This window comes from Rhinatrema bivittatum, chromosome 3 (assembly GCF_901001135.1).
Source record: "Rhinatrema bivittatum chromosome 3, aRhiBiv1.1, whole genome shotgun sequence".
Taxonomy (NCBI): Eukaryota; Metazoa; Chordata; class Amphibia; order Gymnophiona; family Rhinatrematidae; genus Rhinatrema; species Rhinatrema bivittatum.
The window spans coordinates 548,746,902-548,762,628 of record NC_042617.1 but is presented as its reverse complement, the minus strand read 5'-3'; the positions used below and the strand labels follow the sequence as shown (position 1 = coordinate 548,762,628).

The window sequence follows — 15,727 nt, the reverse complement described above, 5'->3', positions numbered from 1 at the left end:
GATTGAAGCGCTGTGAGCTTCTGCCTCTGGAGGGCCTGGGAAAGGAACGCTGGTTTCTCTTCGTCTTGTCTTCTGGTAGACGAGGTACTGAAGAGTCGCCCATTTGTTAGCCAGCTTCTCTAGTTCGCTGCTGAACAGGAGGGATCCCCTGAAGGGCATTCTTGTGAGGTGTGTCTTAGAGGAGGCGTTAGCCGACCAATTTCGCAGCCAGAGCTGTCTCCTGGCTGCCACTGTGGATGACACTCCTCTGGCTGCCGTGCGTACTAGGTCGGAGGCAGCGTCAGTGAGGAACGAAAGTGTCTGTTCCATGTCTTCCCCCAGGCTGCTGTTCCTGGCTTGGGATAAACAGGAACGTGTCACCACTGTACAGCAGGTCGCAATTTGTAGAGACATGGCTGCCACCTCAAAGGCCTGTTTCAGAATGGCTTCCAGGCGTCGGTCGTGTGCATTCTTGAGGGCCGCTCCTCCCTCCACTGGTATGGTGATGCGCTTAGTGACCGTGCAAACTATGGCGTCCACCTTGGGGCACGCCAGAAGCTCCTTGGTTGCTGGGTTCAGGGGGTACATGGCCGATAAGGCTCGACCCCCTTTGAATGAGGATTCCGGCGCATTCCACTCCAGGTCAATTAGCTGTTGTGCTGCCTGTAAGAGGGGAAAATGGTGGGACACCTGTCGAAGGCTCTCCAGCAGGGGGTTCATTCTAGGTTCCCCCGGGGGTGCCTTGGCCCGGGATAGCGAGTTCCAACAAGCATTGAGATACCAGGACCGAAAGCTCATCCTTTGAGAAGAAGCGTCTCATGGTTCGATGTGGCTCCGTCCCCGAGGGGAGTTCTCCCTCCTCGAGGGGCTCAACTTCTTCCTCGGAGAAATCCGTTTCCCCATAGGTGGGGCTTCTGGGTGGTGGGAGCCTGTGCCTAGGCCTCGAGGGTCCTGGGGCATGAGGATCTTCCGGTGCATATGGATGGCCGGCCTGGGGTTCAGTCTGCATCTGAACAAAGGCGTGAATCCCTTTAAATAACTCCACCCAGGAGATCGATGCCGGATCTAGGTTGAGGGGCGCCGGATCCCTGGGGGTCCCCGTCTGTGGGATGGATTCACTGGGGCCAGCTAGGTCCGGGGTGCCCCCTGAGGAGCTAGCACTGGGACCCGGGTGGGACTGGCCCTAGCCTGGATCTCCCAGGGCCTCCTCACAGTGTGCGCATAGGGCGTCCGCTTCCTCGCTCTGTGTGGCTCTGATGTGGCATGCAGGGCGGAGGCCTTGGGCTTTTATATCTATCTCTGGAGGTGCCGCTTCTGTAGACGCGTAAGCTCTTATGCGCTCCATTGCGTCTGGTATATGCGTGCCAGTTTTGCTCCGAGCCGTAGATATGCGCCTTGTACTGTGCGCGAAGCTTATGCGCGGAAGTTTTAATGTGCGCCTAAGAATGTGCGCCCAAATTCTTGTGTGCCTATAATGCACACCCAACTATCGGCGCCTAAAATACGTGTCCAAAAATTGGCGCCTATAATACGCGCCCAATTATTGGGTGCCTAGCTTAAAATATGCACCCAGCTATTTTCGGTCGCCTATAATATGCGCTTAGCTTAATTTGTGCGCTCGATCGGGCGGTGGGCGGCGAAGAAGGCCAAGATGGCGACGGCGAGTATGCGGGCAATATGGCGACCTCCTTGGAGGGTCTCCACGTGGGCAGACCCTGCTCCTCCTCGATCTTCGGAGACCGGTTAAATAGAAGATGTACGCCTTACCTTGTCTTCGGCTCTTCCTGGTTTCATCCCAGGCGGTCTCCGGCTGCGGGGGGAAGAGGGTAAATACCTTCACTGCCGCGCTCGAGGGGATGCACCCGCTGCCTCTCAGCCGCGCCCGAACTCCTCTCGCTCGGGGGCTAAGTCCTTGCCGCGATTCGGCTCCGGACCGAGGCTGTCTCTATGCCGCGCCCGAACCCTTCTCGCTCGGGGGCTAGGTCCCTGCTGCGATTCAGCCACTGGACCGAGGCTCTTACCTCCGAGGGACCACGGAAATCACCTCGGGAAACTCAACTGGGGGAGGGACCCGAGGGCATCACCGCAGGAGTGCAGGGTTCGTCTTCAGGTAGGGTTTTGTTCTTTAAATTTGTTCTAACGCTCGGCGAGCGTGAAGATAGCACCTAACTACTTTGGAGACGAAAAAATAATGAGAATCTGCACTTCCTGCAGGGGTATATGTACTAGGTGCTGACGTCAGATTGAAATCTGATCCATCTCCAACTGCTAGCACGAGTACACTATACCCATTGGTCCTGAGTCCATCTGCTACACGCTAGGAAAGTAATTCTTACTCTGGTTCTGAAACAATAATTTCATCCAATAAACTAATGTATCTTACACTCCGGTTTCAAAAAAGGCTATCAAACTGAAACAAGATGAGGAGAGGGGTACTCCATAAAGCAGACAAACTTTCCACAGGAGTTCTTAACACTGAGCACTAATTTCCAAAATGTGCGTGTCCTTGTCCTTTTTCCACTTATGCTGCTGAAAGGCAGGCATGTAAATTCAAAATTAGGTTCCTACCTTCAAACTTAGGCCTGCATGTTACTGCTCAGGGGCTACTGAAAAACTACCGCAGTTGGACAGGATCAGGCACATAAGGCGCCCCGTGGTATATGTACTGTAGAGAGTGCCAAAGGGGGAGGCATTTTGACAAATGAAATAAAATTCCTTTTTCAATAATTTAATGAGACTGCTATCAGAATTTTGGAATGGATTTATTTTGCACACATCACTGAAGGTACTAGATCTAGGGCTAGGAAATATGGCCACTGGTACTCTGTGACTAAAGGAGCTGTTTCTCTGCTGTCTCTCAGTGCTTCTGTTCCTCCTTCAGTGTGGAGCATGTCTCATTTCTATACATCTGAAGACAAACAATAACAAGTGAAGAAGATAAGTGACAGTAGAATGTTTTTAGAAAAAATAATTTTTAAAATGATTTTGCAGTAAATCGATTATAAATAAAATCTGTTTAACAAACTAGGCTTTTTCCATTTAACAGTAATAGATTTACAAAATTTAGTTTTATTTATAAAGTACAATGCTGATTTGATCAGAATGGTTTATATTTCATTGAAAAGGAAAAACTTGAGACCTTTCTCTTTTCCCTAAAACAAACACAAAGAAGAGACTGTCACAGTTACAAGATTTGTCTCAGCTGATCTACAGACAAACCATATTCAGGCAGAACTGTAAAGGAAACAAACATTTTTTTTTTATGCTTAATTCATTATGGCTTTTTGCAACATGGCAAAATATTACAGCTTAAAGCAGACATCACCTCCTCACAGAGGAGGAAGGATTTTTGCAGTCAAATGAAAACAAGAAAAAAAGAAAAGAAAAATAACCTTTAAAGATGACCCTGCAGCCTAATACATTCTGGATGACAGATTTCAGAACAAAAGTGGGTTCAGTTGAGTAGATGAACTAACAAAAGATTAAAAGTCATAACAAAAAGGATTTAAGTCCATTCATAAATATTTAGTAGTAAACATAATAGACTGCAAAACAGCTGGTTTACAATTTGGAATTACTAACGAATGAATGTAAAAAATGTCATCATGTGCCTAAGAACAGGAGATAAGTCTTGAAGGAATGAAATGAATTAACAGAATGATGGCCGGTTTGCTTTTATTTGGATTTATCTTCTTCTATTTCACTGTCTTTGTGCTGGACTGGCAGAGGGTGTGCCTCAGTGTTGAAGACCCAGTGCTCAAATGGAAGGAGATCATCATCCGAAAACAGTAAGTACAAGTACCTGGTGAGAATAAGAAAGTAACAATGACAATTTTCAACAACAGGGGAAAAGAATTTGTACTGAATTATCTTCAAAGTTAATATTTCTAATTGTCAAGTAATGGGCACTGATGCATTGGTTAACCATCTCTGACTCATAGGTTTTCAGTCCAATAGAAACTTGCCCTAATCTTGCTCACTGCTAATATAGACAAAAGGCTAGACTTGGAGACTGTGGTTGCAAATGACTCCGTTCTTGACAGGTACATTAAAAAAAAAAATAATAAAAAATTAAGAGTTTTCAGGAATAAAGTTTCATAGTTTCCAGTCATCCCCACTCCCCCGCCCTGATCCTCATTTAAATCCTCCCTTCACTCCTCTGCCCTATCCTCCTCTCGATCTGCTCAACCATTTTTCATTCCATGCATAGTGGCCATAGGGTCCAAGTCTGTCAAATTTTGGGGAGGTGCGCCCAGCTCGATCCTCAGTCTTCTCCCCTATCCCTGTTCTCATCTCACTGTCAGCTCTACCTGCTTTACTTACTTACAAAGGTGCTGTAAATAGTATAGCAGGTTTCCCAATCAAAGACCAGAATACTCTGCTCGGCCCATGAAACCAGCCTTTTCTCCCAAGCTGTGTGTGTCTGTGTGTCTGGGGGTGAGGGGACACATGCAGGTGACATGTAGTAGTCTCTCTTTCTCAGGCTGGGGTGGGGTATGATGGCTCTTTCTGTCTGGGTCAGAGGGCATCTCTTTCTTTCTCAGGCTGTTTGCCCGCCTTCTTACTCTATGAGCATGTAGGATCATAAGCAACTTACAGCCAACTTATTTTAAGGAGCGACCAGGACAGGTTGGCATAGTAGCATCGGAAATGTGCATCCTATTTAGATTGGGCTGAGAGCAAACCTGCCACGCTATAAGTTGGGGGTGGCCTTGCGCCAAGCACTGTCTACTGCTGCTGCAGGGCAGGGATTAATTAGTCAAGCTGATGTTTAAGGAAGTGTAGCTCAAAGATTGGTGAGCTTGAGTCAAAGTTTGAAAAGATTTGCTGGAGTTCATCTCCAGTTCTCTGCTCTGGATTCTTCTCTCTTACTATCACATCAACCTAGCTAGACAAATGATGCTCCTCTGACCAAAAGTGTTGAATAGTTCTTGCTACCGTTCCCAAGGTTTAAAAAAAAAAATACCAGTCTGTTAGGTCAACCCCATGGTTTGGGCTGCAGAGGATGGAATCCCAGTCTGACTTCTCCATCCATCATGGCTGGTTGAGCTTGGATGTATTGTGAAGCTGGATCACTTAAGCCAAGCAAGGAGAAGGGGAAGACAGCTACTACTATGAAAAAGCTCCTGATAGCCAATGAGTGTACCTCAGAGGTGGCACCCCTGCAGGTTTTAGATTGGTGAGGATGCTAAGATCTGCTTAGGCATATCATGTGGGGAGAGGGAGAATGTTGAAAATGAAGGGAAAAAAGTATGTATAAGAAAAATATGAAAACTTGAATGGCTAATATTACAACAGCAGAAGGACCTAAATAGCCAGTTAAGGTAAGATCTTGGAAAAAGAGAAATTATAAATCTTTTCAAAATACAAAAATGCATTTTTAGTCAGCATCACTATTTATCTAGTTCCATAATCTATCACTATCTACTGTGAAACTCTCTAAATTGCAATAATTTTAAAGGGAAATGTAGAACTGAATTCTGTTATACTTCAATTTTTATGTAAGTTTTATTTTTGCTTTGGGTCCCACAGGTATGAGTTATTAATATCTCAAGTTATAGCTCTCTAAAGTATTTGTGTAATTAAATTAGCAAGTTGAAATTTTGAATGACCTTCTGATTATTACACCTTAGAGTGCTTTGGAACAGAGTTTCAAATAGCTAATGTATCAAATTCAATCAGAAACTCTGCAGTCCTATCTATATTTGCTGAAGGACAGAAACAAAAGCATCTACCAAAACTCAAGAATCCTTATATTGATTTTTGCAGTTATAGTCAAATTGACTTGTTGGCAAATGGAAAGAAAGTAAAATGCTAATTTATTTTCTATATTATTGACTTTAGCAAAATGCTATTACAAAACAAAGTAGTAGTTTATCTGCAGAAACTATAGAATTACTGTTACGAGCGCGCGCGGGCGCGGTCGTCTCGGGTGGGTGGTGAGCCCTTGGGCCACGGCAGGACCCCAGGAGGAGCCCAAGGCCACACCGTGGGAGGTGAGCTGAGCAGGCATGGTGAGCCAGGCAGGCAGGAACAGAAGCAGGAAGTCCGGCCCTCAGCCGGACCTGCATGCCCATGGTAGCCAACACGGGGAAGTTGACTAATGAACGGTCCTCCGACTGTTCCCGGCCCTTTCGGACCTGCCGCAGGGAACGGCAATGGGCAGCAGGCCGGACAGAGGCAAGGGCAGACAGAGTCCTTAAACAGACGACATCAGACAGGGCAGAAGCAGGCTGAAGCAAGACGGAGACATCAGGACAAGGGCTGAAGCGAGACACTAGAAGGATCCAGGCGAGTAGGAACTCCGATGCTGGGATACTCACATCCGAAGCCCCCTCGGCTGGCAGAGGAAGACATCAGGGTACGGGCTGAAGCAGACACTGGAGACAAGGCTGGACGGGAACATTGCACTGTCCATCAGGGCGCCCTACTCAGCCCACCTGTGGGACTGAGTCACGGACCACCCTGTCCCAGACGCGCCCTACACAGCCCTGGGAGGCTGGTCGCGGACCACGCTGAGAAGGAGGGCGCGGGGAAGACCCAGGCGAACAGGACTCCGATGCTGGGAAACTCACATCCGAAGCCCTTACGGCTGGCAGGCACAGGAACAAACATCTAGGCAGGGTCAGAGACAGGCATCAAGGCAGAGACACTGGACATCAGGAACATCAAGCAGAGACAGGACAAGGCGCCATCAACCATGGAGGACCTGGATCAGCTAGGTTACAGGCAACTGTAATGCTCAGATCCAAGGCGAAGACACAGTGAACAGAAAGTCCTTAAATACTGGAGGTAGAAGGCAACTCCCTGGGAGGAGCGTGCCAGGACCGCCCACCGCTGGTCCTATAACTAGGGTAGAGAGCTGCGGGCCAGCCCCTAGGGAAGGGCGTCGCCCAACAGGAAGTCCAAACACTGAGGCTGCAAGCCACCGGCATGCCTCAGGAGCAGCTAGGCCTCTCAGGCCCTGGAGCAAGTCCTGGATGATGCGCAGGCAAGGCCCTGGCTTCAGAGCGGCCTCTGGAGGAAGGTAAGAGACCTCCTGCAGCGCAGCAGCAGGGGGGGTCGCAACAATTACAGTTGTATGCAAACGTTTAGGCACACCTGGTCAATTGTATGTTTCAATGAATCCCTAGATGAACAGAAACTGACACAAGCTCTAAATGCTACGAAGTTAACTGTGATCTTTCAGCATTTTTAATGCAAAACTACTATTTCTTTGCTGATTTTAACAGATTGAAAAGAATAAAACAATGAATACGGCATGTGCATAAGTTTGGACACACTTCCAGTTGATTCATTATCTTTTTTAAAAAGTTGTTAATAAGGCCCAAAAAGTTGATTTACTTGTTAAGCCTTCAATTGGTCAAGTGAAGACAATTCTACATTTGAACAAATACTCTGACACTTCTAACCTTTCAAGTTGTGATTGTTGTTCTGCCTACTTTCTGCAACCATGGGCTCCTCTAAGCAGTTGTCTTAGCATTTGAAAAAGAAGATACTATAATCCATTCTTACAAAGCAGAGGAAGACTTTAAAAAAATATCTCTAAACATATCTAGCTAGCAATTTCAATTGTCAGAAACCTTGTTAAGAAATGGAAGTTACAGTATTTTGTGTGGTTGAGGCTAAACAGTTATATTTTCTTTTCATCAGTGCAACACATTTTATTCCAAAAATGTCATAGCTATTTCAAAGTTTTGTTCAGCATTCTTAAGATAATGACATTTGTGATGAGCTCAATAAAAGGCTTCCTTCTGACACCACTCCTATGCAGATCATTTTTGTGTAAGCAACACTATGGACATCTGTTCCAGTGCCAGCCAAACTTTTCAGCAGGCTATTTGCAGTGGGTTCTGTTTTGCAGATCTGACCAGTTTTCAGTTAGTTATGTCAGAGATTTTTCTTGATATTCCAGATCTGCCTTGATTTCAACATTTCCATGTAACTTACATTTCTTAACAAGGTTTCTGACAATTGAAATTGCTAGCTGCAAACATTTAGAGATTTTTATAACCTTCACTTGCTTTGTAAGAGTGAATTATCTTAATTTTCAAATACTCAGCTGCTCCTTAGAGGAGCCCATGGTTATTGAAAGTAGACAGAATAATTATCACAACATGAGACGTTAGAGGGGCCAGAGTATTTGTTCAACCATGGAATTGTCTTTACCTGTTTAAGTGAAAGCCTAATGAGATGATCAACAATTTGGACCTTATTAGCAACTTAAATAAAAAAGTAGTAATAAATCAAGTGAAAGTGTCCAAACGTTTGCACATCTCATATTCACTGTTTATTTTCAATCTGTTAAAATCCACAAATAGATACTTTCTCATTTAAAATTGAAGAAAGACATCATGTTTAACCTTGAACCATATGGATGTTGTGCCATCTTCTGTTCACTTAAAGATTCATGTAATTTTGGGATCCAAGATGGGTGAACTAGCAAGACACACTTGAGGCCGTTCCCACCGGGTCCTCAAATTTCCTCTATGATGCTGCACTCTGGTAGGAAGCAAAGGGCCAAAGAGCATGAGGTTTTGGTGGTTTCTTCAATGTCAGGCCCGATGGATGTCCATGTGCGACGGGGGAACCTCAGCTCCAGGAGTCAGTTCATTGGAGAGTGTCCAGGAGGAAGATGTACCTGGTTTTCTCCCAGAACCATCGACATCTTTATCCCCGGAGGAATGGATAGCCCTGGCTAATCCTGCCGAGGCAAGATCATCAGACTTGCTCCAGGATCATTGTCGCACATAGATGACGAAGATGCTGGAATCTGTATTGAGCTTTTGAGTCCTGTGGAACTTCCTCAGAGCCTTTTCTCTTGGCGCAGCTGGGGCATTACTGGAAGCGTTGTTTCTTCTTTGCAATATGAAGGAGAAGCTTTGGAATTACCCACTTTACAGATGGTTGAGCTGGTGAGACCTGCTTTGATTACTCTTGATATTATCTGGGATTCGATTCAAACTTTAAATACTAATATAATTAACTAGATCAAACCCTTAGTTACTTCTTTGGGAACTTTAGATAATTGATTGAAATCAGTTGAGAAATGGATTTCCATTAATAAAAATTCTTGTGGGACTGTTAAAAAGGACGTTAGTAATTTAAAAGAAACTCAACATTCTATGTTGAAAGAAAATAATTTGATAAATAATAAAATGGAACTACTGGAAAACCAAGTGGGGGCGAGGAACCTCTGTCTTGTTAATTTCCTGAACGATCAGTTAATTTTTCCAAAAGATACGTTGAACAGATATCAGATTGAGGTTCTTAAGATTCCAGAGCAAACTCTCCCTCTAGTTTCAAAAGTTTATTATATTCCCCCATTTAAAAAAGGTATTGTTGATCAAAAGGGAATTCAGGTCCTTGCCACTATTGATTCTCCACAGCTGGACCTTACTACTATGCTGGAAACTACTTAGAAGGAATTAGTTACCCTGCTACACTTATTGTTTCCTATTGTTTGGAGTCCGACCGAAAATGGATTCTCAAGATTTTTTTTGCCATCACCTGGATACTTTCTTGGATTTGAAAGTTCGTGTCTTCCAGGACTTGGCTAGACAGACCCAAAAAAGAGGAGACAGTTTTTGCTATTAAGGGCTAGGGTATTAGAATTGGGTGCCTTTTTTTTTTCTCAAGTTCCCTGCAAATGTTTGTAAAATACCAGAATGCCTCATATATATTTTTCCTGCCTTAACAACTCTCCTCTTTCTTGAGTGTCAAATTTCCACCTATTGTAAGCTCTTCTCCTATTGCTTAAAATAGAGTGCAAGGTTCTAGTAATGTTTATGTTCATATTAAGAACATAAGAACATGCCATACTGGGTCAAGCCCAGCATCCTGTTTCCAACAGTGGCCAATCCAGGCTATAAGTACCTGGCAAGTACCCAAAAACTAAGTTTAACCCATGCTACTGATGCTAGTAATAGCTGTGGCTATTTTCTAAGTCAACTTGATTAATAGCAGGTAATGGACTTCTCCTCCAAGAACTTATCCAAACCTTTTTTAATCCCAGCTATACTAACTGCACTAACCACATCCACTGGCAACAAAATCCAGAGCTTAATTTATTTATTTATTTTAAATTCTTATATACCGCATGAATAAGGCAGTTATCTGCCCGTCTAGGTGGGACAAACAACATTTAAATACACTTTGAGTACTTCAGGTGTGGTAAGTATATCTAGTTAGTTTAGCTGACGTTACTGGATGTTGAACGCTTTGGGGCAGATTTTAAAAAAGTACGCCCGCGCATACTTTTGTTCGCGCAACCGGCGCAAACAAGAGTACGCCGGATTTTAATAGATACGCGAGTATCTTTTAAAATCTGGGGTCAGCGCGCGCAAGGCTGTGCAAAATCGGCAGCCTGTGCGCGCCGAACCGCGCAGCCTGCCTCTGTTCCCTCCACCCCCACACCTTCCTCTCCCTTCCCCTACCTAACCCACTCTCCCAGCCCTATCTAAACACCCTACCTTTGTTTGAAAAGTTACGCCTGTGTGGTTCACAGTCTTAGACAAGTTCTTTATCATTTACTGAGCATCATGTGATTGAAATTCTTAGCTGAGACTGGAAACTGTGGATAAGGAAGAGATGCCAAAATAGCAGGTTTGGAAATGCCAGTCAGCTGGCTTCATTCACCTGGGTGGAGGGAGGGAGTCCTCTGTTAGGGACAGAAAGAGGGGATATTAGTCTGGGCTGTAGCAGAAGGGGGTGTAATAATCTGGGGGATGGGAGTTTCCAGTTAATGTGTCTTCAGATAAACATACTTTTCTGTACTTGAAAAAAGAAAACTCATTGCTAAATGCAGAAATTTCAGCATTACTTTCAGAAAAGACTAGGATGAATATGGGTGAATTTTAAAAGACCTACGCGCGCCAAAGCTGGGAGATAGATGTGATTTTAAAAGGCCCATGGCCATGCGCGTTTCTTCCAGTTTGCGGATAAAAAAGGATTGGTGAAAAAGGGGTGGGGCATCATCTGGGCAGAGCATGGGCAGGACGGGTCTGTAGCATGAATCCAGCGCATAAGTATTTACATGCATAAGCGTGTGCCGGGATCCCCTACCGCGTAGCCTTACTTCTGTTACGGTCAGCGTTTAAGTCATGTAACAAATAAAAATACGCTAGTTAGCGGGATTTAAAGGGTCGGGGGTAAAAGGGTGAAAGGGAGGCAAGTTGGCTAGGGGGTTTAGGAAGTCTTCTCCCTTACCGGGGCAAACTGGGAAAAAGGCCAATTGCATCGTCGCGTGTACCTACTAAAGTTCCCCCCACTTATGCGCTCGAGACGACATTCGTGCGCACCTGCATGCGTCAATATAAAATTGTGCATGCATGTATACAACACGCAAGCATGTTAGAAAACCGATGCAGATTTGAAATATGTAATGTTGCAATATTGAGCAATAAAACATTTCAAATTTAAAAAAAAAAAAACCGATGCGTCCATGTGTGCGTGCCGGCAAACGAGCGCCCATGTGCGCACGGGTGCATGTCTTAAATTTTACTTCTTAATAAAAAGTAAAAAGTGGAATTTTTTTTTCTGAGTATGATGCAAAATGTTTTTTGGAAAAGAAACTTATGCACCGAATAAGTAAAATGAAGCACATTATTTCATAGGATGTGATTTTGAGAATTCACTCTTAGATTTTTTTTTTTTGAAATTTAAATTTTATTCAATTTAAAGGTACAAAACAAGGCATGCATGCTTAAGTACCAAGCAACAGTACTACCATAAAGAACGTAGCAGAACAAAGCAGAACAAATTAAAACAGTCTATGCAGTCAGGAATTTCAACCTAAATTCAAGAATATACAATCAAATTTAGTTCTAATTAACTTTGTTAGTAGTAGTCTAATTCTTAGACTTGGATTAGATTTGATAATTAAAATTATGACTTTCATGATTAATTTGAACTCCTTATGGAAATCTATTTTTGTTTTTATATTCTTAAATTGTATTTGTTGATGGCAGAGATATTATTACTAGGGCAGGGCTTTCCAAACCTGATCTGGTACCCCCCACAGTCAGATTAGGATCTAATCTAATCTTGGTTGGGGTCACGTGTTGCTACAGGTAAACCCATAAACGCATGTTACAATGCAATAATAAAATGCAATAAACAGCAAAATACTACATCATAAAATACAATGCAAGACCCTGAATATATTCAATATGGCTATCCCGAAAGCCTGACTGGTAATTTTGTTATGAAGATAGGTCTGTGAAGACAGGTCTGTACTACAGAAATGGAAGCACTGACTAAACTGAAGCAAATAATAACTCCTAAAATTGAAATAATGCCTAAACTTCAAATAAATACATGAAAACAATAGAAAAAGGTGCAAACAGTAAGGAATTGACTAGAAATAAAACAATGGTTCACTTAAAATCAACAAAAATGTGCAAACTTCAAATAAATATATAAACATCTCAGCAAAAAGCAACAGGTTATAGCAGCATGCACAGGACAAGGAGAAATTGGTGCCTAGCAGTTTATTGTAGCCAATTTTATTCAATGCTTGCTTTCTAGGGGTGGAGGATGCTCTGAGTTTGGCAATAAAGGCCTTGCAAAAGAACCATGGCTTTTACTAGCCTCCTAAAGAGGAAATAGTCATACATCTGATGGAGCTCTTCCAGAAGAATGTTAAACAAGCCGGTGTTGCTCCCAAGAAGGATCAGCAGCGAATATATGTTCTTTTGATTACTTTTGTTGCAGGAGCTGTTATGGAAGCCCTAAGTTAGGATCTTAGTGGTCTTGAGGACAAGTATTTCTATGAAGTAGCTAGGTCAGTCTGACCTCTTAGAGCCTTGAAAGTCAGCATCAAATTTTGAATTTCATTCTGTAGTGGATTGCTAGCTAATGTCGTTTGTATAGTATATAGATGTGATATATCAGTCATGCAGCGGAGTTTTTTATGATCCTAATTTTGTGGAGGGCCCTGTCTGTTAAATCCTTGCATAGTGCACTGCAGTCATCCAGTCGTGAGGTTATTGTGACGAACTACTGTGGTTAAATTCTTCTTTTTGATGAAAGGTTAAATGGCCATGCTGAGTTCCAAAAACAGACTGATTGATTGAGAAAGAGATGAAGTGGATTAAAACACACAAACAAACTATACCAAATGGAGGGGACCATTTTGCTGTTTTTAGCTTAGAATATGAGCAACTTGAATGGAAGGTTGCTGCAGAGAAAAAAAAAAGGATTGGACCATGCACAAGCTGATGAAGATACGTGACTGCATGTTGTCTCTTTTGTGATGAAAATTTTAATTCAGCATGCAAATTTGTCTCTTGCTCTGTAAGAGTAGATGTATACCATTCAAGCCTTATTTTCCATTATGTAAATGTCAAATGTACTAATGACAGATATACATCTGTAAGGAATATCTGCAGTGCTATATTATATAAATTAAACTCTAGCAACCCATGTGCTTTAACTTACTTGAGTGTCTCTGCGAGATAGAAGCTCTGCTGTACATCATCATGACTTGGACGGCTGGCATAAACATCTCTAATGCCAGAGTAACCTCCATCAAGTTTACAGTGTTTCTCCAATGCCTGAGTGAAGAAGAACAAACTCAAGCTTCAGAAAAAGCAACAAGTGCCAAATCCTATTACATTAGAAGTCCCTGCCAAATTAAGTCCTGCTGTGTCTTTATATTTGAGAATAATTTCAAAGTATACACTGGGAAATAATAGAAAGCTAAAACACAAAAAAACTCAAAAAATCAAACAAAAAGCCAAAAAAAAAAAAAAAAGCTCTAAAGGATTTCAAACTGAAGACAAAGCATAGTTATATTACACAAGTACCATAGCAACAACCCTAAAATGGGCTTTTAAAAGAATACATTCATTCTGGATAAATTTGTATTAATAAAACATTTTTTAGGCATGATTAACAGAATGCCTGCTTCTCTCAACCCACTAGGGCAAAAAATAGATGCAAACCCTTTATTAACTAGGCCGAAAAAGAGGCAGCCAGCAGAGAATGAGAAAACACCATTGGAAAAAGGACCTGATGGGAGTACGGCCATTACTTTAGGGGTTGCACACAATGCAGGATTATGCTGGTATTCACTGATCCCCTTCTAGGAAAAATTACAATTTAATCAGCACTAAAGTGTCCCCCTAATGAGGAAGGAATGGAAATGCTATGTTTAATCCTCTGGTCTATGGTTCCTTTCTATCTTCAAACCTTAACAGTTTATGAAGCCTTTAGGTAAAATGTCATCTTGTTGCTCTGTCCATGCTATAATGATCACACACAGTCTTCCATTCCTCAGTCCTCTTTTGCCTTCCGTGGTCCTCGGTATCTCCTTTTTTCACGGAACAGTGTATACACCAATAACACAATAACTTATAAATTTGATATGGAGGAAAATTGTGCTAAAAGGGCTGTACTTAAAAGTACAATATTGGAAGTGTATCCAAATAATACACAGACAGTAAGTGCTGGTGTCATTTGAAAGGAACAAATGTAGCAATTGTTTGTATGGCTTTGTAATACCTGAAGGGAAGGTATAAGAACTGCAAAGACTGGTTAATTGACTTGCTTCAAGTCGCAGGAAAATGGGATTCAAAATTAACACTTCAGGTTTCACAAACAGCTCTGTACCTTAGCCTCTAGATCAGGGGTGGGCAAACTAAGGTCTGTGACCCAGAAGTGGCCTGTCAGCCTCTTGCCAACGCTATAATGCAGTATGATTATCAATGGCCTGATGTTGCATGCAATAGCAGGTCATTTTGGGCCTCTGCTGATGACGGCGGTGGCAGGTAATGGAATCATCCATTCATGGCTTGGCCGAAACAAGCACGAGGATGGGCAATTTAAGGAAAACAATCTGAATTTCTTTGGTTGTGGACAGCTTAAGGGAATCTGATGTTTTTCCATCCGTCCTCGTGTTCATTACCTGTGTCTATTTCTTTAAAAAACAAACAAACTCTTGGTGGAAGGTCGGCGGGCGGTCTAAAACTGATGGTCGTACTATTGAGACTCTCTTTTGCAATGGTGACTAGGTGAATAATGTATTTGCATGTCTGCTTTTCTACAATTGCTGTTTTTGGCTAAAAACCTCTCTTTTGCTGTAGTTTTCTCTGTCTCAATGTCCTTGTTAGTGGTGACTTCTCATTATATTGCTGGTTTTGCTTAAGAAGGTTTATAAGTCTCCCTATTACGGTGGTTCCCAACCCTGTCCTGGGGACCCCCCAAGCCAGTCGGGTTTTCAGGATATCCACCATGAATATGCATGAGAGAAAATGTCATGTTAAGGAGGCAGTGCATGCAAATTTACTCTCATGCATATTCATTGTGGATATCATGAAAACCTGACTGGATGGGGGATCCCCAGGACAGGGTTGGGAACCACTGCCCTATTGCTTAGTGTCTCTCTCATCAGTAGTTGTGTTTTTATTAAGGAGCTCGAAGGGGAAGCCCCCACACCCTTGAGGAGCCCCTTGTTGCAAATAAGAACTAGTAATGTGGCCCCTGTCCACAAAAGTTTTCCCACTCCTGTACTAGATTATACTGATATACCATGACCAAAACTTCTTTACAAAGAAACTTATTTTGCCTTACTTGCATAGGGACAATTTATTTCCAGTGGACACCTCAATTTTTTCAAATATCTCTACTCTTTGTGCTTTAATCTAATTAAGCTTATATGGAACTCCTTTTTACCCAACAAAATAGTGTCCAAGCTACAGCCTATAATAAATAGTCAGCCACTATGATGAGCAACAGCCAGAGTAGA

At 42.8% G+C, this 15,727-nt stretch overlaps 1 protein-coding gene across 1 annotated transcript in view; it reads right to left on the bottom strand.

Moving 5' to 3' along the window:
- Positions 1 to 2,722: 2,722 nt before the first annotated feature.
- MAN1A1 (mannosidase alpha class 1A member 1) overlaps positions 2,723 to 15,727 on the bottom strand; it is a 553,608-nt gene continuing 540,603 nt past the window's right edge. The window contains exons 11-12 of the mRNA XM_029596415.1: positions 13,420 to 13,535; positions 2,723 to 3,781 (exon numbers count right to left, since the gene is read on the bottom strand). Coding sequence (XP_029452275.1) covers positions 3,655 to 3,781; positions 13,420 to 13,535 — 243 coding nt within the window. The 3' untranslated portion in view covers positions 2,723 to 3,654. The remainder of the gene's footprint in view (positions 3,782 to 13,419; positions 13,536 to 15,727) is intronic.